The sequence below is a fragment of the Leuciscus leuciscus genome, assembly GCF_965113295.1.
Source record: "Leuciscus leuciscus genome assembly, chromosome: 23".
NCBI classification, from domain to species: Eukaryota; Metazoa; Chordata; class Actinopteri; order Cypriniformes; family Leuciscidae; genus Leuciscus; species Leuciscus leuciscus.
The window spans coordinates 4,444,630-4,470,170 of NC_138747.1; the positions used below are offsets into that span (position 1 = coordinate 4,444,630).

Consider the following 25,541-nt stretch of genomic DNA (forward strand, 5'->3'; position numbering starts at 1 on the left):
ACCTCATGTAGTATCTACCTGTCTCTGCTGGAAATGACCTACAGTACAGTCATTTAACTAGCTTTTACTTGGTGTGAATTTGTCCACCATTTAATGTCAGCAACAAAGTTGACCAATTTATCCTAATGCAATATACTGTATGATTTGGTTGTCTGGAAACTCAATGACCCCAAATGTCTATAATAATATGTTTATAATATGTAATGTTTTTATTTATTTTGTTTGCTGCCTATTGCAATAATGATCATAATATATATACATTCTCCTGAGCAGTGAAAGAACAATCTCTGAGAAATATAGGTAAAATGCATCTGTTCAAGCAATATGCACAATCCCGAATGTCTCCATATGCTCTGGGCTCATTGTTGTGGCTGTCATGATGCTCATACACAACTGTCAGATTATAGTTATCATTTTACGCCATTAGCATTCCAGCGTTTGAGAGTCTGGTCTCTGGTAACAACAGGCCCACCGAGGCTGTGAATGTGTGAGGACGGCTCTGCTCAAACACTGCTATCCCTGACCCTGACACTGAGGCTGACTGTGGACTAACATTTACTCAACATCATCCGTCCTGCTGGTTTCCGCCTTAACCAGAGAGTCAATACAGAAAACATCCTGACGGGAGAGAGAGTGAACATAAACAGATAACGGAAAAACATGACACGATACACATTTAAGTGAAATGCGTGTGTGCCAATCTGCATGTGAAAGAGAGGATGAGATGAAGTTAGATAAAAAAGAACAAAACCGAATTATATGAATAGACTGGTGAGAGAGGCTTTACGAAATAAGATCTTCTTAGACTTTTTATGTGTCGATCTAATCCTGCACTGGTCCAAAACCCTGCTGTGTGAGAGAAAGAGTTACTGAGTAACTCAGCTTACTGCTCATCTCCTACAATCTCTACTACTGACCCCTGCGTGCCCTAACCCGAGTTTACAGGTCACATCCCCCTCTTTCACTCTCACCGGCAGTGTTGGGGGTAACCAATCACAAGTAACATGCATTACATTATCAGATTACTTTTTTGATGTAACGAGTAACGAGATTTGGGTTACTTTTCAAAATAATAATGATACATGTTACTTTTTTAAACTGCTGAATTAAAGGGTTAATTCATTAATCACTCACCCTCATGCCGTTCCAAACCCGTAAGACTTTCGTTCATCTTCAGAACACAAATGAAGATATTTTTGATGAACTTTTTGTACTCTCCATTGACAGCCTACGCAACTACCACGTTCAAGGCCTGAAAGGTAGTAAAGACATGATTAAAGGTAATCCAACAACATCTGCTCTCGCGTCAACAACACGCATGTTGTCAATACTGTTAATGTAGATAGTGAATAAAAGAGGCCCCAACACGGATCCTTGAGGAACACCTTTAACCTTTATGTTCTTTAATGCATTACCGCATTAAAAATGCACTTAAAAAAAACAAAACACATGCAAGGCCTGGAAGAGAGTGAGAGCCATGGTGATAAAAATAAAGCAACACATTACTTCCCATAAAAAGTGACTAAGTAACGTAATTAGTTATATTGCAATATTGTAACGCATTACTTTTAAAAGTAACTTTCCACAACACTGCTCACGAGCATTCGCAGGTACTGCTATAGGTCATGTGCAACAGAAAGTCATTGTATATGTTATGAAATGCACATTTAGTAATTGTGCCAAAAGATTGAAATTTGACCAAAGCTAAAGAAAACAAACCCCTATTGATCAACCACTAATCTTAATATCAAGGAGAACGTGTCCATAACAGTGTCTATGGTGAAAAGAATAGATCAATAAAAGAAACCAAAGAGAGTTTTACAGCCCGATGCCACTGGAAACCCACAAACAAGGACTTATTCTCAATTTCTGGTGCATAGAAGAACCTAGAAAGTAAATCACTGATCTGAAGAACCAATAATGAAACATCAAAATATTATTCTCCAAAGAACCATTTAACCTACTGTAGCTAAAATGATTCTTCATAAAAAGGCTGTTCTTTTGCTGATTGTAATCCAGAAGTATTACAGTATTATTAAGTATTATTGTTCAAATGCTGCTCTTTCATTCTTCAGCACACATAGTTATATCAGTAATGTTTGGATGAAGTATCTTAAGAGAAAAATTGTATACACACAATAAGCATTATGATACCTTTCAAAAATCTGTGTTCAGTTTTTAAAGATATTAATATCTGTATTCAGCAAGGATGGATATAAATTTCATATAAAGACATTTATAATGTTACACATGATTTCTACTTAAAATAAATGCTGTTCCTTTGAACTTTATATTCATCAAAGAATCCTGAAAAAAAAAAGCAGCAACTGTTTACAACATTGATAATAATAATACACGTTTCTTGAGTATCAAATCAGCATATCAGAATGATTTCTGAAGGATCATGTGACACTGAAGACTGGAGTAATGATGCTGAAAATTCAGGAATTCCGTTATTTGAAATGGCATTATTTCACAATATTACTATTTTTACTGTATTTTTGATCAAATAACTGCAGCCCTGGTGCGGATAAGAAACTGCTTTCAAAAACTTTAATGAGAAATGTTCAGATTACTGACTTTTGATTGCAGACTTAAATAATATATATTTTTTAGAATTAATATAGATTTTTAAGTGATCTTATTTGAGTTTATTTTATGTTTTATTATTATTATTTGATATTTTCCATATTCGTCTAGTTAGCTTGTTGTGGTCATTTGTAGCACGTGAATTGTGTAGACCGGTTTTCCAGTATTACAAACAGTCTGGTCAATATTTGTGCAGTATTGACTGAAGATCTGCTTTATGTTTGAAGGCAGATGTGAAAGGAGAACAAACTTAACCTGTTGTGATCTGAGATAGAGGAACCCGTAAACACTTTCACTCTGATGACACCCGTGTTGTGTTCATCAGGATTTCCAGAGGGAAGGGTTGCCATGATCGATGCTAGGAGCAAACACACACACACACCTTTGAATGCATGTTTATCCACACACACACACACACACACACAAGTCTAGAATGGTCTTATTGCTGAACTGGTCTGGAAAAAAAGACACAAAATCAGCAGGGTAAAATCAAATTTTTATAGGAAACAGTGGAAAAATTACATATTTTAACTACGTTTCTAAATCTGTAAAACAGTGGTTATAGGATAATCAAACATGTCATAACCTGGAGTAGTGGCGTGTTTTTTTCTATCAGCTTAAATCATTTTGTAAGTGTTTTTGTGCCAATGTGTTTCTGTTTACTTGCATGTGCTTTTGCATGATTCTATAATGTACTATAGAGTCATTGTTTTACTAAGTATAGGCATGTGTAATTTATGTTGTTGTGTTTCTTTTCTTCTTGCCATCAACCTGCCATAGACCGCAGATGAAAATGTGCCTGTATGGCTAAATCTGGCACATTTATATGATGGACATAAGTGCCCATGTCAATTAATCTGCATTCAAATAAAATAAACATAAATTAATCATACTCAAGTGGCTGGAGATATAACTTTGACACTGCAGATTTCAACAAACCTGTTTAGCAGTTACAGATGACAGATTGGAAATCTGTGGAAGATAGTTGATTGACAAACACATATCATAAGTCTCTTCAGATCAAGACAGAAAGAGGGTGGCAGCGTTCCCAAATCCACACCAACACAGAATTCAGCACTTACTCCGAGCAATCTGCCTCCACTGATCGTGGTTTTACGGCTGCTGATTTGCTCAATGTGATAGAAAGAGTTCAAGCACAACAACTGTGAAAAACTAGTGTCATGTAGGTTGTCCACTGTCCAAACCTCGTCTCCTTGGCTCCATCCAGTCTTGCTCTCATCGGTGGCGTCGGTCTGTGAGGATAACAGATCACACCTCTTTTGTGAGTGTGGGATTGCACACGGGCCAAGGCTCAGTAAATCAGCACCAGTGAGGCGCAGAACTGAACAGAACCGGCAGCAAGTGTGTGTTCTGGTCCCTCATGAGTCCAGACACTGAGTCTGAGACATCAACAGCTCTGAAAAGGCCTGATGGGTGGGAAATTATACAATTAGAATGTATTTAGTCTAAACACTAATACAACTTTTTGGCAAGTATTTTTCTAATGTCATTAATTGGCACTATGGCATTATTTACAGTATACACATTTAAATCAACATATACATACATACACACACATTTTTATATATATATAATTAATAATATATGAATAATTAATAAATATAAATAATTAATAATTAATAATATATAATTATAAAAAATATTAAGCAGCACAACTGTTTTCAACACTTACATATAATCATAAATGTTTCTTGAGCAGTAAATCAGCATATCAGAAGGATCATGTGACACTGAAGACTGGAGTTATGATGCTGAAAATTCAGCTTTGATCACAGGAATAAATTACATTTGCATATCAGTATTTTTACAAATTACATGTGTCAATTCATTTTAATAAGTGATATAGAATACAAATAATAATTCTACCTAAATTTAGCTTTTAATGAAAATGAAATATCAGTTGAATATTGCATAAAAATGCATATGGCATCAAGTCTGAAACATTTTTAATAGTCCTTCATGAAAGCATGTTTTAAAAGAGAATTGATCTGATTCTTTAAGCTGGGACGCTCACCTGGACTCAGAAAGTTCACATTTTGCAACATTAAGTTACAAAAAAAGGGCAAAAAACTGACAGCATTTGGTAGCATAATTTAAAAATTGAAAGATTAATCAGTACAATCTCACAGATTGAAACCTAGAAGTCCTTCAATTCAAAAAACACCAACCTTGACACAAGCATCAGTCATTGTTACTCACTTTCTCCCTCTGTTGGTCAACAGGGATTCTGAGTGAACAAGTCAAACACTTGTCTGTCAGTCCAGTACTAGGCAGATAAAAACAATTACACCTAAGATTTACCAGCATAGAAAGATGTTTGTGGTTTCCTATTGCATGTGAAGCACATATATGATGAACTGTTGCTGTTACTGTAGTGAAAACACCAGCGACTGATTTCAGCCCTGTGTTCACTACAAAACCTGGCTTTATTTGTTTATATAAACCTAATAAATGAGATCTGTGGGGATGATGAAATGCATAAATCTTCATTTTCATTCAAATGACAACTATAGGTTATATAACAGCATTAATGATATGCCATAATGTCTATTTTTATACAAAGCTGTCAAAATACAAGGCAGTCTATAAACAGCATCTTAACCACAAAGTACTTGCGTTTGGGGGCACCGAGGCCAGGGAAAATACACCTTGCCAAAAGTATAAGAGGTTATACCTCGAGAACGGCGAATAGCTGCCGCACTGAGTCCCTCTGGAGAACTCTAAAAATACTTGGCAGCCAAGCGCGAGAGAAAACATATATGCATGCACTAAACCCGCCTTTATCTGCTTTCTCACACATCAAAACCTCCCCCAAATGACGCGCCGCCCCTACCAAACCCTTCAGGAGTCAGTAAATTCAGCATTCACTCTCAGACTGAATTCAGAGTGGCATCTACAGGGGTCACCCAAACCGAGCTGAACTTCACGTTTACATGAGTCAACTGCATGCGCAGGTCCAGGACTGTCATTTAAACTCACTTTACTGGCGGGACCGCGCGTGGTTCATCTTTACCTGATGCTGCGTAAAAGTGGACCGTGGAAACCGCTGCACGCGCTCTGAAGAAATCGCATCAGAGGATACCGCTCAGAGTGATTTTACTGCCACTATACAAACTATTTGAGCACTTGCGCTTGTTTTTACGCGGAGGCAAGAACTGTTGATCCGGACAGACCCGCTTTCTCATCCAAATGGATGCGCAATGATGGATTAATCGCTTTTCGATGCAACTTTTCAGCGCAGTGCCCCTGACAAACTCCCCCTGAGGATTTTATCCCGGCAACCTTTACCTGATTGTATCCTCTCTTCCTCTCAAGATGTCATCGGAGTATTTGATAAGGTCACTGGTTATGCTCTTTCTAGCACTCTTCTCCGCCAATGCGAGCAACTGGCTGTAAGTGAATATCACTTTCTTCATTCATGTGATGTTTTGACGTCTATGTTGTCTGTTATGACTAAAGTCAGTCAGATTCCCAAAAGCAAATGTGCAGCGTGTCAGTGCACCACAATTTATGAGCCATGGCAATCACAAATCTGACGGATGATGATATGATCATGAGAATATTCAGCACCTACCTTTGTAGATTGCATACCTTAATGCCTTTGCTGCACATTTTTGAACGCGCAGAAGACATGAAGTATAGTCACAAAAACTAAGAGTAATGTGGCCTAGAATAGACAAAGTCAGTTTAAACTAAAGCATGCGTTGAAGGGAGAGCACAAAATATAAGGAAATGAAACTGGTTATTTGGAGACTGACATCACAAACTTTCAGTTCATGTGCATTTGGCACAGCCGCGCTTGGCGCTGGTTGCGCGCAGCCTGGAGAGCAACGCATGAGTATGACAGCAGTAACAGCACTCTTCATCATACTTACAGTGCTAAACAGAGCTGTAGAAATCAATAATTTCATAGTAGTTTACGATTATACCAAGGAAGCAATGGTCTGACTTAGACATTCATATTGGTTAAGTAGCAGAATAGCAGGCTTGGTTTAGGTCATATCAAGATTCTGTTCTGTGCTTGCATTTCTGTTTAAGATTATATATCTGTATCCTCAGGGCAGAATAGCACATCATTTAATCTATCCAGATGCAGCTGAGTTTTCGACGGAAGAGTGTTTTTAACTAAAGGCGAGGTGACAGGTTTGGGGCATGTACAGACACGCTTCACACTAAAGGAAAACCTCCTACCTGTCTACAAAATATGATCATTCTGACAGGAGCTTGTTCACTATTCCAACCCCATCCCAGGACAGGTATTAGCAAGTAGCCAAATAGACATTAGACAAGTTTTCAAGTTATATGAGCAGCAACACGTGGTCTGTACTATTAAGAAACACTATCTTGATAGGAAAACTAGTAACTAATGCCATACATATCTGACTTGTCCTGAAGTAAAACGTTTGATAAGAACTGAAAGGTTAAGTTAATACGTATTTGATCAACAAGGAAAGGGTATAGGTCTTTGAGAGACTCAATGTAAAAATGTAAAACCTGCAATATCTGCACACACAAAAAAAGTAGTTTAATGTTTATTGATTGTAGAAAAAATATATTAGTAGAAAACCAGCATGACAACTGATAATAGGGTGAATTGAAAACATTTGAGTAAATCCATTGCATGCTTTTTGACGAGGAGCATCTTCAGACATATAAATCTTCTAAGCAACACTGTTATTCTAGTTTAAATTAAATCAATAGTGACCTCGTCTTATAAAAACATGCTGCACTTTATGTCTGATCTCAAAATGAGATGTAGATGTAAAGTAAGATTAAGAAAACACACTGTTTGTTTTGTCTCACTCATTTAAAATAAAATCAGATAAGATTGAGTAACCAAACTCACTCTGTTTAGTTTCGTATTTGTTGCATGTAAGAAGCCTGTGAACTATTATGCGTTCAGTTCAATAGCACCTGCACAACTCTTAAAATTAAAGGATCTGCAATGGCTTTTCTGTTTAGGTTCAGCACAAACCTCTTCAGAGATTAAAAAAGATTGTGATGTTTCATAGGTTCTTCAGATCAGTGATGCTTAAAAACTATCAAGCTGCAATAAAAGTCCACTTTTACTCAACAGTCACAATTAAATGTTTTGAAATACAGCTGAAAGCTTTTGATTTGTGGGATGTGTGAATGTATTATTGCAGAGCACCTGTGTGGAGGTGCAGGTGCGGGTCACGAGAGCAGTTATCCTGCACCTGCACATCTTCAGTCCTTCAAATCTACATTCATGCACATATAAGCTTACATTGCTGGATCAATTTTTATCAATGACTATTTGCGGTTGTTTTGTGTTAGAAAGCCAGGAATGAATCACTAATTAGAGAGCATAAATAACAGATGGTAGATGTTATCAAACAAACTCTTTTCTAAATAAATACTGCAAATGATCACTCAATACTTATTCTAATGCATTTTGACAAGCAGCGACTCTTGCTTTCATCTCGGCTTGGCAAAGAGAGCATGCTGTTATTGATCAAACTTCAAAATCCTTAAAGGGATAGTTCACCCAAAAATAATTCACTCACCCTCAGATAAACACAAACAAAGATTTTTTGGAAAATAATCCATCTCTGCGAGTCCATATAATGCCATTGAACGGAATCTGCAATGCGACCATAACGGTAATCAATACGACCCCAGTGGACGAATCAATGTCTTCTGAACATCAAGGGTGGCATGAGAGAGTAAATGAGAGAATTTTCATTTTTAGGTGTACTGTCCCTTTAAGTGGAGACCAACATTTCTGACTGAAACTCCTAGAGCTTTCAAATGAAATCCACCAAACTTTGCACAGTCTGTTCCAACTTATGCAGGGTTCAGACTACACAATATTTGTGTCTGTTACGATAGTCACTACGAAGATCATGCTATTTTGGCTCCTAAATTCATCGTGTCGTGACCTCACGTTGCGCTTGACCAATCATCGCTTGCCGTCTTTAACAACATGCATGATGTCATCGAGAAGGGGGACCTAGCGACTGATTTCCGTGAACAAGAGCGTAAACAAACAATGGCTACCGAAGAGGCGTGTTTGCTCCTATTGGTCAACGTCACAGATGTGACAGAACATGTCGTGGAGGACCGGAAACAAATGAAACATGCTAGTCTTTCTTTCAGGACGTCGTGAAGCGTCTCAGGCACGGTGTCGGTTGTCGTCTATGACACTATACAAGATAAAACGATCAATGTCCATTGTCATTTAGGAATCACTACGACACCCTACGTCAAACTGATCATGCCAAAATCAGTCTGATATAGTGTAGTCTGAACCCGGCGGTAGTGCGCTGTCTTTTTTTAACCGATCGAACAATTTCGCATTTCCAAATATCCTCCAAAATATCCAAAGACTATAAAAATCCTGATTCTCAATTCATCTTATCTTTAAGTATAAGGCCTAACCTTCACAATTCAATGGTTTTTAAAGTTTAAAGTCTGTCTTGATGAACTTTCCTATTCTAGTTTCATTATGCAATAATTTCAGAACTAAAGAAAGAGTTGCACTCTCTCAAATACAGAAGCTGAGATGGGTTTTAAGATGCGGAGGTCACAGAAGGTTCACTAATGCAACTACTCGATCGCAGTTATGATTATGAATATAAAACAATACAAAACCATGCAGTCGTATTTGTTTAGGATGTGATGCAGTGTGACTCTCCGCTTGGGATGGAAAGAACGGTGGTGGAGACGTTTGCACATGGATGGTCAATAAATAGTTCACAGCTGATGAGCAACATGAGAAGAGAGAAACCTCTAATGTGAAAAACATTCTGGCGCCGAGGGCTGATAACACAAATAACACCAGTGACAACAGGGTAATGAAGCTGTAAAACCTGTTATCACATACCTCCACTCATACAACAGCCTATTAAAAGGTTAACTTAATAAAACAGGTCGGCTTTTATCTTTTTCCTCTTGAATATCCTCATTAAAGTGCCCCTGTTATGCTATTTTAAAGGTTCCTCATTGTGTTTGGGAGTCCCTACAGAAGCTTTACATGCATCCAAAGTAAAATATAAAATAAAAACTTTAATTTTCTTGTAATACACAATAAATTTTTATACAAATATATCTTGTAATATACATTGCAGCATCAGCTCTTTTCTCACAGTGTCTGAAATGGCTTGATAAAGGGTCTCTCTAAACCCCTCCTTTCTGAGAGCCAGCTCTGCTCTGATTGGTCAGATGGCCCAGTCTGTTGTGATTGGTCTACCACCGTATCTTTCTCAGCATTAAAACAGTAACGATAACTTTGGTTTTAGCGTATTCATTTGAGTCCCGAACCATTAGAAGTGCATGCAAAGTGGATTTGCTTTTGCAGAGCAGAAAACAGCGTCTTCTCAACATGTCGACATCACGAAGCAAACTCGGCTACAAATACTGTGTTTGAGGGTCACAAGACGTTCATGAAGGAAGAGAGACTGAAAGTACTGACGACTCGTTTCATGCACTTCAGAATCTCTTCTTTCTCTTGGGAAACAATAACTATTTATCTGAAACTTTGATCTCTGAAACTTTGCAGACTTTTTATGTTTTCAAACAGCAATATTACACACTACACGTAGAAAAATAGGTGATAGACATACACAGTAAAAGAGAGATTGAAAAGCTGAATTTGAGCAATCTCTTATTGACTGCCTATTAATCAGGATTAACTTTCTTGCAGTAATATTGCTTTTCACAAATGCTAATTGGGAGCCACATAAACCCTTCTGAGAGGCCATAAGCTCAATTAAACACGTTTTTTTTTTTTTTTGCATTTGCTTTTGTATTTTTATGGAAAAAATTAAACTTCAAAACAGGAAAAAAGTAATTTCTCGTAATTTTTCCCTACTGTACCCGAGTGCATTTCCTCCAGCCTCCTGTCTATCCATCTTCCCTTTTACAGATCTGCGTTCTGGCGTTCCGGTCAGATGTTTAGGATGTTCTTTAGAGATCAGAAGCTGGGATGTCTTTGAAATAAACCTATAAATACACCCATTTACTTCTTGAATTGATGCAAATTATATTTTACATAAGTATGTACGTGTACTAATGTTTTTCATTTGGTTTTAACGCTTATACCCAGCTAACAGGGAACGCTCTCGGAACTTTGGCTGAAATTCTGACAAGGTTCTCTCTAAGTTATGGGCAAAAACTCTTCCAGTAACATTAACAGAACGCTTATATTCAGAGTTATCTGGTCTCTAAAAATGTAGCACAAAAAATGGTATTTATACATTGGTCATGGAACATCTTTTTTCAATCTAAAATACATTAATCTAACATTTTTTAAATGTTACTACATGATTTAGAACGTTCAGCAGACATTCAAAATTAACATTCACATTATGTTTGCAAAATGATGTTAACATTACAAAAAAAATTTTTTTAATGTTTAAAAAAAATGTCATTGTCATAACTAAATAGGAATTTTAGCAAAATGTTCTTAGATATTTTTGTTAGCTGGGTATGATTCAAAAGGTCATATCCTGTATAAGCAGATTCATATACAACAATTAGAAAAGCTGAATTAATGTGTTTAACTTACATGTTTTCTTACCGCTCTGAAAGACTTTTGGTGCGCTGAAGTATCTTCATGATGTACATCTGGTACATATTTAATCTGTTAGAAGAGATAGAAACAAGCTTAAATAAATATTAACAATTGGAATTGACATGTGATATTTTCTTGGACGCCAAATGAGATCCATATGATTGATTGAAATGACCATGTTCAGTTAATTGTAGTGCTAATCTTTTAGGATACGGTCAATAAATGAGATAACACTGCCCTCTAGAGTTAAAGACAGACCCACTAGACCTGCAGATACACAGAAATGCAACTCTAAAGACTGTCTTGTCGCTCCATTTGCCCGGCAAATGTTCATAACTAAAAGCAAATGACTTTTTGGTACATGTGCTTTTAAGAGTCTGCAAGAGTTAGAAATACCAATGAGTCACTGAGGTATTGAGGAAACTAGAGCTGTTTATCAGAGAAACGCAGTTGTGCAAGAATGACACATCTGTTTCTGAAAACATGTCGCATGCCGTGATGGATGTTTGATTCACATTTTGGGTCCTTTCTATTGGACATCGTCTTGACTGCATTTTCAATGTTGTGAGGAGAAATGAAGTGTGACTATCGTCATCTTTACACTACGGTTCAAAAGTTTCAAAATTAATACTCATATTCAGCAAGGATGCATTAAGTTGATCGAAAGTGACATTAAAGACATTTATAATGCTAAAAAATTTATATTTTTTCCAAATAAATGCTGTTGGAAACTTAAATTTGAAAAGTAAGATTAACTGCTAGTTAGTCAGATGAATTATTAAGACTCAAGACTAAGTGGCCAGGTTTATGTAATTGGCCCATGGGTGGTTGCATATGTAATGCAATTCATCATCTTTCCTTGCTGAAAATCAAATCTTATTGCTCTGAGATGTAATAGGAAATTTATGAACAAGTCACACTACTTAATATATCATTCCTGTCTGTGCCACAAACGGTGCAGGATGAGTTACCCACAAAGTTCTTTGGAAAAGTATGAGCAATGCCAACAGTCATACATTATAGTAACAGCAATAGTGTTTCTGTTCAAAACAAACTCCTTGGTATTGCTGAGGGACATTAAATGTTGTTAAATGTAGGTGGTTTAATAATAATAATAATAATAAAATGGAAATACGTGGGTGATGTATCAGTTTCGTTAAACGCCCCTAACGCTGCATTTATGTCAGACAAACAGCTTTTAATACACAGCCCTGTGACGCACTGCTGACAAATGTAAATATCAAATATTTTTGTAAGCATCATGAAATTGTGGCCCTTGGACGGCGCAGCATGCATGTTTACTTGCTGTCGTAGCTTGAACAGGTCCGATATTTAGGCTACCTTCACCGATTTACCACACAGAGACAGGAAATGTCAACAGCCATCGTTTGATTATTCAATAAACTCACAACAACAAAAAAAGATGCTGAGAGGAAGTGAGGCGTATATGTGACCCTGGACCACAAAAAAGCAGTCACATGGGTCATTTTTCTTTTAATTGAGATTTATACAACATCTGAAAGCTGAATAAATAAGCTTTTCATTGATGTATGGTTTGTTAGGATAGGGTAATGTTTGGCCGAGATGCAACTATTTGAAAATCTGGAATCTGAGGGTGCAAAAAAATCAAAACATTGAGAAAATCTCCTTTAAAGTTGTTCATTTATGTTGGCGATTGTGCTGCATTCACTCACAAAAATACATGTTTTATATATTTACGGTAGGAAATTTACAAAATATCCTCATGCAACAATGATTTTTGGCATAAAAGAAAAATCTATAATTTTGACCCATACAATGTATTGTCGGCTATTGCCACAAATATACCCGTGCGACTCGAGACTGGTTTTATGATCCAGGGTCACATATGGTAAGGATTTTACTGTAGCATTTTTACAGTATTTTTTTTCTGTATAAACACTTTCCACTAGAGTGTCTACAGTGATTTATATATACACACACACACCTTTCAAAAGTTTGTGGTCAATAAGTTCTTATTTTTTAAAGACTATCATTTTACTCAATATTTCTGGTTTAAAATTCTTTCTATTCATCGAAAGAATCTTGAAATCTCGGTTTCCACGAAAACATTACGCAGCACAACCGTTTTCAACACTGATAATAATCAGAAATGTTTCTTGAGCAGCAAATCAGTATATCAGAGGGATTTTCTGAAGGATCATGTGACACTGAAGACGTGGAGTAATGATGCTGAAAATTCAGCTTTGATCACAGGAATAAATTACATTTGAAAACCTATTCAAACAGAAAACATCTATTATAGAAAGAGACTACTTTCAAAAACCTTACCGACCCCAAACTCTTGAATGGTAGTGTATATTATATAACTTTAAGTTGTATTAGGAGTCGAGCGGATATATATATATACAGCCTGGTGTGTGTATGAGTTGGCGATTTCTCTTTCTCTCTCATTCTCTTCCAAACTCTCTCGAACAGCCTGGTTGCGTGCTAAGTCGCGCTTGGCTAAGCCATCTGGAGCCAACAGCGCTCGGAGGCCAGGGTTGTGTAATTCAACACAAACATGACACAAAAGGAAGAAGGCACCGTGCTCCAGGTGGAATGCTCCGCGAAAACCTCCCAGAAACACACAGGAAGGCATCTCCCATTCTTTTACAAAATCCCACAGTCGCGTCGGCTGTCTCCTTGTTTTCCCAAAACTTAGCGTTGCGATTAGCGAGTGCATTTTTTGTGTGGAAAATAAAGTAGAAGAGAACGCTAGAAATGGGGAGCAATGAAAACAAGATTCTCTCAAGGTCTCAGACAATCTTTTCCCCAGACAAATATGCAGCGGGCCGTTCTTCAGGTGCTTGTTTGTCAAAATCCCGAGCTCGATACGAGCGCGAGTCTTATGAGAGCATCTGGCACTGATATATTATATTCCAGCGCTTATCCCGGCCTCCGCTGCCATTTGGCTGCCAGATTCATTATCAGGTCAGCATCACAGAGCTAATTTACTGGTGTAACAAACAAAAGCTGTAAACACGCATGCAAGAACATGCAATCGTCAACAGATGCTACACATGATAAAGAAAGAAACTCGATCACCCGCCACGCAGAATGCGTCTGCATCTGGCCGGTGATGTCATGCTTCATCTTCAGTCCGGACAGAAGTGTGTTATCAAAGCTTGTGAGAGCAGAGATGGTCTCGTGAACAAGGAGGTGTTTGTTTCTTATCTGCCCCAGCCTTGGCCTTCAAAATCAGCTCTTGTCAACAACAGAGGCTGAGATGCAGCGCTGCCAGTCGCCCTTTATAACTCTCTGAAACGAAGCAGACCTCAAGACTACTATAGGGAACGTTCACAAAGAACATGTTTATGGTGTTAAAAGCTGGAGATGCAGGTCAATAATATGAAAAATAAGCAATGTCTAGAGAGATGAGTTTTTAATTTGAGAACATTCCCTGTGTCTGAATATGCTTACTTCCACATGATAGGAGAAAACACAGTATGTGAGCCGAGTGGTTTGTCCAAATACAGAACATTGATAAAATGATAGGCGAAAAGAACCCGGAAAACAACCGTTGAGATTCTGTAGTGTGCATATGATGAAGACTTTCCTATCCCATGAGGCACGGGAGGGGATTTTTTTTGAATGGCGGTGAACTGATACTGGTAGGTCACATGACAGTGACAACATTGTGGATGTAGGCCTAGTACAGTACTAATGTCATTCATACATTCAAACTTTCCATTCCATAAAAGGGGCAACGATTTACTATAAGATCCCATTAGTTATCATTAGCTAATGTATTATTTTTTTGATAACATTAGCTAATAAAAATACAACTGTTAGTTCATGTTAGCTGAGGTCCATGAAATAATGTTAACAGATACAACTATAGATTTTAATACTGTATTTGCAAATGTTGAAAATAACAAGAACTAAGATTAATAAACAGTTTAGAAGTATTTAAGTATTTTAAGTATGTTATCTAGTTAACAAATTAATCCTTACTGTAAAACGTCGCCGGAAAATAGTTAGATAGATTGTTTTATTTAATGCCATTTCAGCATCTAAGGCAATTTTTTGGTTCTTTGAATTTTAAAATGTTCTTTATTAGAAAGAAAATGGTTCTTTTAAGAACTGATCATTGAAAGGTTCTTTGGGGAACCAAAGATGGCTCCTCAATGGCATCGCTGTGATCTTGTAACTTAAATGAGTATTTACAGCACAGCACCTTCAAAGCCAATCTGAGACTTTCAACCGCGATTCATTTGGACGTACTTTCGAATTACTCACTACCACACCAAAAGACCTTTAGACACAAATAACACAAAACAAAGCTGTCCGTGACCACTCTTGCAAACATCACCTGCACGCAACCCACTAAATGCATCTGTGCAGAACTTAAACAGTCAAGACTTTGATCTCCACCCGTTCTTGATGATAATGAGACCAAGCTTGGTGTATATGGAGGAAATCTGTGCGCTGCGTTGTATGTAGGATAGGACTATTTTTATAAGGTGCCTTAAAGAGATGGAGCTCAGCAGACCCATTAAAGCGATGGTGTTGCCCCGACCCCCTGGCCCTCGAGGTGATGGGTGAAGATAGTCTCTATCCGCCTCTCTCAACATCACCCTTACCTCTTCTGTCGAGCACAGCCTTCCAAGAACATCACAGGAGAGCCACAGCGTTTACATCTGTGCTGTTTGTGCTATAGAGAGTCAATGGAAAAACCAGTTAGTGCCACAATGTAGTGTTATTGTTAACGGAAACTAGAACAACTACTAAATTAAAGCATTTAACTTAAAAAAATATATATGAAGAGTTCAGATGCAAAAGCCTCTAAGTGCCATCTGAAATTTTCTTCTAGAATGATATTTTTTTATAAAGCTTGTATATTTAAGTTAAGTCATTTCGCTTAAATGACAATTAATAGGTAATTTTCATTGCCATTTAAGTGAAATTATTGAACTTAAATATACAAGCTTGATAAAAATGATCATTCTAGAAAAAAAATTTCAGGTGGCACTTAGAGGCTTTTGCATCTGAACTCTACATATATAATAAAGCATAATTTGGTGGGAAAATTACTCTAAACTAAAACCCGAAACTAGATAAAACGTAAATAAATAAAATGACCGTGAATTAAATTTAGTTTTATATACTCAGTATATTAAAAAAATATACCTTTATAACCTGCCTTCATTAAACATGAAAATGTCACTAAACTGAAAAGTTTTAACACCATTGAACTTATTTCAATAATATCAGTTACACTTCGGAAGCCTTTTGGAAACAACCATTTTCAATAAGTTGAAAATTGTTAACATTAATTAATGCAATAGTTATCAAAAACTAATAATGAACAATTTTTTTTTTTTTTTTTACAGAATAAATATTACAACAAATATACAATATTTAATAATAATACACCAATATACTAAATATTGTAATATAAATATACTATTGTTCATTTTTAACTTGTTTGTTTAGAATAGATTAGCTAATTTAACTGGAAATATTACATATGTATTTGCATATGTGGAATCTGACATTAAAATGTGTCAATGCAATAAAATGATTGTTTATTTTTAGTTCATGAGAGCCAGTGATATAACTAATGTTAAAAGTATTACAAACTAAACAATGAAAACTACAAAACTCTGCAAAATCAACTAAACCGAATGTCATAGGATGAAAACGTAATGACAGCTAAACTAATTTTAATTTTTTTTTATTTTTTTTTTACAACATTCCTTGCATATATCACTTTATTCACCCTGCATAGTCCATGTGACTTTTTCTTCCAGCTCCAAAAACATCCATCTTCTAGACACAATGTCAAACATTTTTTCAGTACAAATGTCTGTTAATGAGAGTCTATGAACACGTATTGATTACCGGCCTCTTGGTTTGTCCTCAGATACCTGGCAAAGCTGTCCTCAGTGGGGAGCATCTCTGATGAAGAAACCTGTGAGAAGCTCCGAGGACTCATCCAGAGGCAGGTTCAGATCTGCAAGCGTAACGTGGAGGTGATGGACGCGGTCCGCAGGGGAGCCCAGCTCGCCATCGACGAGTGCCAGTTTCAGTTCCGCAACCGACGCTGGAACTGCTCGACGCTAGAGAGTGTTCCTGTGTTCGGGAAAGTGGTCACACAAGGTAAGCAGAGTCCCATTTAAAGGAACATGAAGCCAGCTCTGCTTAAAAGCATGGGGATGCTTAATGTTTGCTTATTTCTGCCACAGGAACCAGAGAAGCTGCGTTTGTGTACGCTCTATCTGCTGCTAGCGTAGCCTTTGCAGTGACCAGAGCCTGCAGCAGTGGAGAGCTGGACAAGTGTGGCTGTGACCGCAATGTGCACGGTGTCAGTCCAGAAGGTATGCGTGCTTTATCTGAATAATAATGATGATGATTAATCAGTAGGCATTGCTATGAACCCACAAAATTGATTCTTGCATACCCAGACTGAAAGTTCTGGTCATTAAAGCAACTTATCCTGATCAAGAAATGCCCATTTTGATATGAAGAGTTGACATGTGAAGTCATCAGTCACGATTCACAGGTGCCGTTTATGAGCAGGATCTGAAACATATTGTAATACAATATAATACTATACAAATGATTGCACAATATATTCTGTAATCTTTAAATGTTAATTAAATGTGTCAGCTTAAGATATTATGTTTAACAGAATAATTTAATATTTCTATGATATTATGGTTTCATTCTGCTTTCTAAGAACTGGGCAGAAATAACTAGATAGTGATTTATTATTATTTTATTATATTGTCTGCTATAGTTACTTTAACTAAAAGTTTAACTTAGAAAAAAACTAAAAAAAATATTATTTTAAAGATTTATACACCTAACATTACACTTTCAATGGATAGAAAATAAATATGCTATCAACATAATACACAATAAATAGTTTCCATATAATATTTGAATGATTTGCTTTAGTTTAGTCAAAAGTCATAAGGTTTGAAACCCTCAGTAGTAAAATACAGTAAAAATGGCAGACTTTTTCATATTCATTAGTAATATTAAAAAAAATAGCTAAATATACAGTTCTTCTCATGGATATCTAGTTAACTAAACTATAAATGCCATTTAAATATTAGATTTGACTAACCTGGAAAACTTTGTTAGAATGATGAATTGTGGATCCAGTCCCTTGTAAACCACTTTGTTTCCAGACGGACTGATAAAACTCCAGATTTCTCATTACACTTCTCCACTCTTGCCCGTCTTTATCTCAACAGGTTTCCAGTGGTCAGGATGCTCAGATAATATTGCATACGGGGTTGCTTTTTCCACGTCCTTTGTGGACATCAGGGAACGAAGTAAAGGCCAGTCCTCCAACAGAGCCCTAATGAACCTTCACAATAATGAGGCAGGGAGGAAGGTAAGAGGGCTTTACAAACATCACCACTGAACGTTTTCACACTCGTGATTTGTTAATAAATGACGTTTCTTTCACCATTCCAAGGCGATTCTGAACCACATGCGAGTGGAATGCAAGTGCCACGGTGTTTCAGGCTCCTGCGAGGTGAAGACCTGCTGGAAAGCAATGCCACCGTTCCGCAAAGTGGGCAACGTCATCAAGGAGAAATTCGACGGCGCTACGGAAGTGGAGCTGCGTAAAGTGGGCACCACCAAGGTCCTGGTTCCACGAAACTCGCAGTTCAAGCCGCACACGGATGAAGATCTGGTGTACCTGGACCCGAGCCCAGACTTCTGCGAGCACGACCCCAGAACGCCGGGCATAATGGGAACCGCGGGACGCTTTTGCAACAAGACCTCGAAGGCCATCGACGGCTGCGAGCTCATGTGCTGCGGTCGCGGGTTCCACACCGAGGAGGTGGAGGTGGTCGACCGCTGCAGCTGCAAGTTCCACTGGTGCTGCTACGTCAAGTGCAAACAGTGTCGCAAGATGGTAGAGATGCACACGTGCCGGTGATCCAGGCGGCACAACTTCCCCTCAACACTTCCCTACACGCACAGGGAAACTAGGCAAAAAACACACAAGGGAAGACAGAGACATTCCCAAGCATTTCATGCAACGAAAGAGGAACATGTCATACATGAGACTATATATCTGACGTCCCAGTTGAGAGTATTTTTCTCTCTCCTCGTTCTGTTTTTAATTGCAGTTGCTCTCTTATTTTTATATATATATATATGTATATGTATATGTATATTTTTTAACTTATTGCAATTGAATAGAGAGTGAATTTTTAATGTGACGCGCACCAGAGGAGTGCCATTGGGAACGGGGTTACTGACAGACGTTGACCCGGCGGGATCAGGGGCACATGAATATGGAGAAAGGTCAATGTTTAAAAGCTGCTGCTTTAGGGCTTCATCTTGAAAGATGGACATGGGACTAACCGAACTATCGAAAACGCTACGCGCTGAGATGCAGTCCAGGCGTACATGTACTTTCCATACTCGTTGCCATTCGTTCCTGTGATGCTGCTTGAATTCAAGAATCACTCACCGATAGCGCACACAGCTGAGTGTTAAAGTGAGCCCTGCTTTAGAAGAGATGCAAACCAACTCCAAACAAGACGGAGTGGAAATATTACAAGTGTTAACAAGCCGTTCAAAAGGAGAGCTTTGAAAATAAAGTCGTAGCTAGTGACGCAGACAGATCATTGGTGCTGAGCTGTAACCATGCATCTGGCACAAAACTGACAAACATAAATTGTTTACCCGCTTGGGATGCTTGGACCGACCATGGATTCTGTGCACGATGACTCTAGCACTTTTCCTCTCCAGACGCACATACCACAAATAAACAAATCCCCCAGCATTCCCTGCTCCATTAGTCAGACAAGAGTGACTGAATTATTTATGGCGACTATGTACGATACCATAACTCCAAGCTTCTCTATAGTACAACTTGCTATCCAGTATGCTTTTAAAAGAAACATAGGTTTGTAAAGACTTATACACTGAAGAGGACTATATTTCATATGAATGTATGTTAAATTGAAATATATGCTGTGTCAAAGACTGACATCCTTGTGCTTGTGCTTATTGCTCTTTGCAAATGACGGTATGTGAGAGTAGGCATCCTTAGTGAACCAGCTTCACCAAAGAGACCGCGCTGACCAATCTGGTCATTTTTTTTTTTAGCAGGGTACAATAGTTTGGTCTTGTTTGGTGGGTTTCACACTAGAAGAAGAGTCTACATTTTGTAAAGTTTGGTTTTGCAATCTTTCTACAGTCGATGTTAAAGTAATATCCCGGGTTCAATACAAGTTAAGCTCAGTCGACAGCATTTGTGGAGTAATGCTGATTACCACAAACATTAAGTTGGACTCGTCACTCCTTTTTTATTATAAAAAAATTAAGATAAAAATTCGAGGATACTTACAATCACTGTTAATCTGAATTATCTAGGTTAATACTGGGTGTTAAAATATATAAATGCTTAAGTCTAGTCCCAGACTAAAATGCAGTATTGAGCTGTTTTAACTGAATGCAACTTGCACTGACGAATCTTAAAATATATATCAGAGCCTTTGATTTGTCTCAAGATGCACCAGTAATGTTTGTTTTTTTAAAGGCACGTTTTATAACTTAAATACTTTACCAATACTTAATATAACTTTATAACTTCTTAAATGTCCTAATTGCACTAAGGCCTAATCCTAGATTAATCTAAACCCTGTCTCTGAAACCAGGCCAAAGTGTGAAAAAACTGTGATCATTAACAACATGTTATGCCTTGTACTAAACCTGAAATATTGAATTAAGTTACAGTACCATTCAAAAGTCTGGAGTCAGTACGATTTTTATTATTTATTACAGTACTTGTACTCGCAGTGTATTTACCCAAGAAAGTACTGGTAATATAAGGTAACTACAGGGGTTAAGGTTATGGGTAACACTTTATTTTACAGTGTCCTTGTTACAGTGTAATTATATATTTAAATACTCTGTATTTTACAGTGTCCTTGTTACAGTGTAATTATATATTTAAATACTCTGTATTTTACAGTGTCCTTGTTACATGTTACATGTACTTACCATAGTAATAACAGTAAATATGCATAATTACATGCAACTAACCCTCAACCAAATCCTAATCCTACCCTAACCTTATAGTAAAGATATGTTGTTAAATAATATTACAGAGTATTTGGTTACACTTAAATTTAAGGTGTCATTGTTACAGTGTAATTATCTATTTAAGTACTGAGTAATATTAAGCAACTACATGTACTTTACTAGGGTTAGGGTAGGATTAGAATTTTGGTTGAGGGTTAGTTGCATGTAATTATGCATGATTTACTGTTATTACTATAGTAAGTACATGTAACATATGTAACAAGGACACTGTAAAATAAAGTGTTACAGAGTATTTAAATATATAATTACTAGTGCTGGGCAAAGATTAATCGCGATTAATCGCATCCAAAATAAAAGTTTGTGTTTGCATAATACATGTGTGTGTACTGTGTATAATTATTTTGTATATATAAATACACACATATGCATGTATTTATTTAAGAAATATTTGCATGTATATACTGTATATGTATTAATACATAATTTATATTATATATAAATATAAATAATTTATATATAAATAAAAAAAATCTTAAATATATACATGCATATGTGTGTATTTATATATACAAATTAATTATACACAGTACACACACATATATTATGCAAACACAAACTTTTATTTTGGATGTGATTAATCGCGATTAATCTTTGCCCAGCACTAATAATTACACTGTAACAATGACTAAAAGTGTAACCAGGTTATGTTTAGGAGTAGGTTCAGGGTCAGTATTACCCAGTTATTGTAATTACTGTAACAAGTACATCATATGTACATGGGGAACGGGACTATAAAATAAAGTGCAACCAAACATTTGTAGAAATTGGTACTTTTATTTTATATCATCAAGGCCACATTAAATTGATCAAAAGTGATTATAAAGACATTTATAATGTAACAAAATGAACTTTCTATTCATCATGGTTTCCACAAAAATATAAAGCAGCACAACTGTTTCCAACATTGATTATAATAAGAATGTTTTCTGAGGGATCATGTGACGCTGATGACTGAAGTAATGATTCTGAAAGCTTTTCTGTCACAGGAACAAGTTACATTTTATGCAAAATATATTAAAATACTAATATCTTAAGAAGAATATGTTATCTTAGAATATCTTACTGACCCCAAACTTCTGAACAGTAATTCAGAACAAGGTTAAAGGGATATTTCACCGCTGGAAAGATGAATGTGTATTTAAATTGGGTCATTTATGTAGTACAAATGTGAAATGATTTTAGAAGTTGGTGCCTTCTAGACTGAGAAAAGACAGAAAATGTATTTTTGGCTCATGTTGATGAAAGACAACAACTCCCAGAATGCACTTGCTTCGCTGACCCACGAGGACTCTCTAAATGGCGATTTTTGCATCATCTGAGGTTTTTCTCCAGACACACAATACAGAAATCTCTCGTCTCAGGGGTAATGAGGGAGGGAAGCACAGTCATTCGAAAATACTACCGGGTTTCTACTGATACAAAGCTTAATGCTAATCGGTGAAGTATCCCTTTAATATGAGATCACCAGGTTAACCACACCTACTACGACAGATTCTCTGAATAAATTTGGTAACATTCTGAATGGCATCTTCCTTCTGTGTTCTGCTTTAGAGACTCATGTAATGGTTTAGGGATCAGGGCAGTGCCAGTCAGGCAGCTGCTAGTGACCCGGTCTAGGCTGAACTCAGAGTCATGCCATCACGCCAAGAACAATAAATATTTATAGAAACTATTCATGGATTAATGACAGGAATGAAGGTTATCGGACATGCATAACAACAATGCGGCCCCAGAGATGACTTTCATAAGCACCGCTTTGCTGAGCTGTTGTCCAACAGCTTGAATTAAACGCCACTTTCCACTCTAATTATTAAATAAATAAATATTCCTTTATTATGGAACACACTACCACTCAAAATGTAGGGGTCCGTAAGATTTTATGTTTTTGAAACAAAGCTGCATTAATTTAATAAAAAATAAAAAATACAGTAATGTGAAATTTTAAATAAATTAACATTCTATTTAAATAAATATTTTAAAAATGCAATTTATTCCTGTGATGGCAAAGCGGAATTTTCAGGATTATTACTTCACTGTCACATGATCCTTCAGAAATCATTCTGATATGCTGATTCAAGAAACATTTCCTATTATTATAAATGTTTATAATATAAGGTTATGATTCTTTTCAGGATTCTTTGATGAATAGTTCAAAAGAAAAGCATTTGTTTGAAATAGAAATCTTCTGTCACATTATAAATGTCTTTACTGACACTTTTTTTTTAATCAATTTAGTGCATCCTTGCTGAATAAAAATATTAATTTCTTATAAAAAATTTTTTTTAAAAACACACACCTGACTGACTGACCAAACTTTTGAACAGTATATATACACAGTAATTTGAGAAACTGTAAAATTATACATTTAAATAAATTCTTGGATATAATGAACATTAAACCATTCAATGATACAGAAGTACTGACTTTTTGAGCTGCATAAATAAAATAAATAAAATTAAAAAAAGGTCTTCCATGCTTAAGACAAACACTCACTCTATTGGCTGAGCAAATGTTGTGTCCATCCCAGTCGGGCTGCTCAATCAAACAGATTGGTGCAGAAATAATAGACTTCACCTTTAAATACATATAGAAAACATGGTAAATACACACCTGAATAATAAAGCATCACTGCATAAATGTCTGCTACATCTAATGTTTCTTTCAGGAGCGATCAGACTACTCCACCCTTGCTGTAGGATACTACTGTCCTCCCTATGAAGGGCCTGACAGTCTGACGGGTATAGGTTACACCCTCAAACGAGCTGACGCATTTCACCTTTAATTGATGTTGCAAATGTCATCAAACCACCTCCGGCTTTTTTTTTCAGATGCTGGAAAACCGTGAGAGCGTGCACACTAGTTTAAAACAATCCAACCATGTCATTTTAGATGCACATTTTAAAGTCGGCTTCCCTATTTCCTTGGTAATACCGATGTCTGTTACTAATAAACTGCTTTGAGGAACAGGAAGATGTGGTTTAAAGAGAGGAGAGTTTGTCTTTTATTGTGCACTGGGATATTAAAGCAGGGGGCATATCTGTGGACGCAGGCTGGAGAAATCATGGAGAAATCCTCATAATATCCAGCACATCCTGTGTTTGTGGAAGTAGAGATATTGGGGCCCAAAACACTTTTCTTTGCTGCATAGTTTTGAAATTCATACTGTAACATGCAGACATGCTTTACTAACATGGATGTTTCAGGGGGACTTTTTAATACCTATGACACGACAATCTGTGACAGTAAGACATTTCCTCCTATGGCTATTTTGGGACAAATATACAGGCCTGAATGTGGAAAAATCAGTGTGTATGAGAATAGATGTAAAATGCGCTTGAGGGAGATTTCACTATGAGAAATCTAATCCTGTCAACAGAATGGCCCTGTCACCGCCTCTTTGATGGAAAATACCACACAGTAATTTAATATTTGGAAAGGCTTTTCCAGGGACATAACATAATTATCAACCTACAATTCAATAAAGGAACTCAAAGATCAGGGGCTTTAGCCTTTCAGCTACTTTTAATATGACTTTGGTCTCTGAAGTCATCACAGGAACATTTGTTTGATAAGCCAAGATATTAAAAGTCAATGGTAAATATGCTATTTGTGGTCAATGGTGAATATGCCATACATATACTGTATGTATTTACACATGAATAAAAAATAAAAAAATATTTTATTATATATATATATATATATATATATATATATACAAAAATAAATGTAAACAAATAACAAAATATACATAAAAGTAAATTATATTTTTTATAAAATATCTATTATAATTTACTTTTATAATTTTTAATACAGAAAAAAAATTATATGTATACATCTCAAAATGAAATAAGTAAAAAATAAAAATTATATACAGTATAAAATAAAAATATAAATTAACATTTTTTAATAATAAAAAAAATATTTTACTGGTTTCATTTTTCCATTCCACACTGTATACATAAACTCACCTGCGAGGACATGAGGGGGGGGATGAGTCTGCAGAGAAAGGTCTGGAAGAATGAATCCAGGAGTGAAACGAGCGCTCCTCTCTCCTCCCAGGCCTTCCTCAAAACTCACAGATCTCTACCAACATACTTCTCATATTAAAAGAAAACAAGTTACACAAATGAGACAGATGTTTCTTGTTTGTGATGACAGTTGCCATACTCCTCCCCCCCTTCCCCTCTTTTTTTTTGGTAAAGCATCAGGTTGTGCAATGACCCGGGCCCATAAAGACATCATCTAGATACCAAGTTCTGGTGCAGAATCTATTAGAATATTTTCACATTTT

The 25,541-nt window shown here is 36.5% G+C and overlaps 1 protein-coding gene and 1 long non-coding RNA gene across 5 annotated transcripts; one reads left to right on the forward strand and one right to left on the reverse strand.

Annotated features, from left to right (window-relative positions):
* Positions 1 to 2,996: 2,996 nt before the first annotated feature.
* On the reverse strand, positions 2,997 to 13,310 carry LOC309488028. Of its 4 annotated transcripts, XR_014201972.1 has the most exons (4): positions 11,141 to 13,310; positions 10,450 to 10,575; positions 4,779 to 4,876; positions 2,997 to 4,016 (listed from the first exon to the last, which is right to left on the reverse strand). It is a non-coding gene; the product is annotated as an uncharacterized lncRNA (long non-coding RNA). The 4 variants fall into 4 exon arrangements; XR_014201973.1 differs by having other exon boundaries at positions 4,810 to 4,876; positions 10,450 to 13,310; XR_014201974.1 differs by having other exon boundaries at positions 10,450 to 13,310.
* On the forward strand, positions 5,490 to 20,132 carry wnt4 (wingless-type MMTV integration site family, member 4). The gene is made up of 5 exons (XM_082155961.1): positions 5,490 to 6,002; positions 17,034 to 17,269; positions 17,356 to 17,487; positions 18,373 to 18,515; positions 18,600 to 20,132. The coding sequence occupies exons 1-5, from the start codon at positions 5,926 to 5,928 to the stop codon at positions 19,068 to 19,070; spliced, it is 1,059 nt and encodes a 352-aa protein (XP_082012087.1). The 5' UTR covers positions 5,490 to 5,925; the 3' UTR covers positions 19,071 to 20,132.
* The last annotated feature ends 5,409 nt before the right edge of the window (positions 20,133 to 25,541 follow it).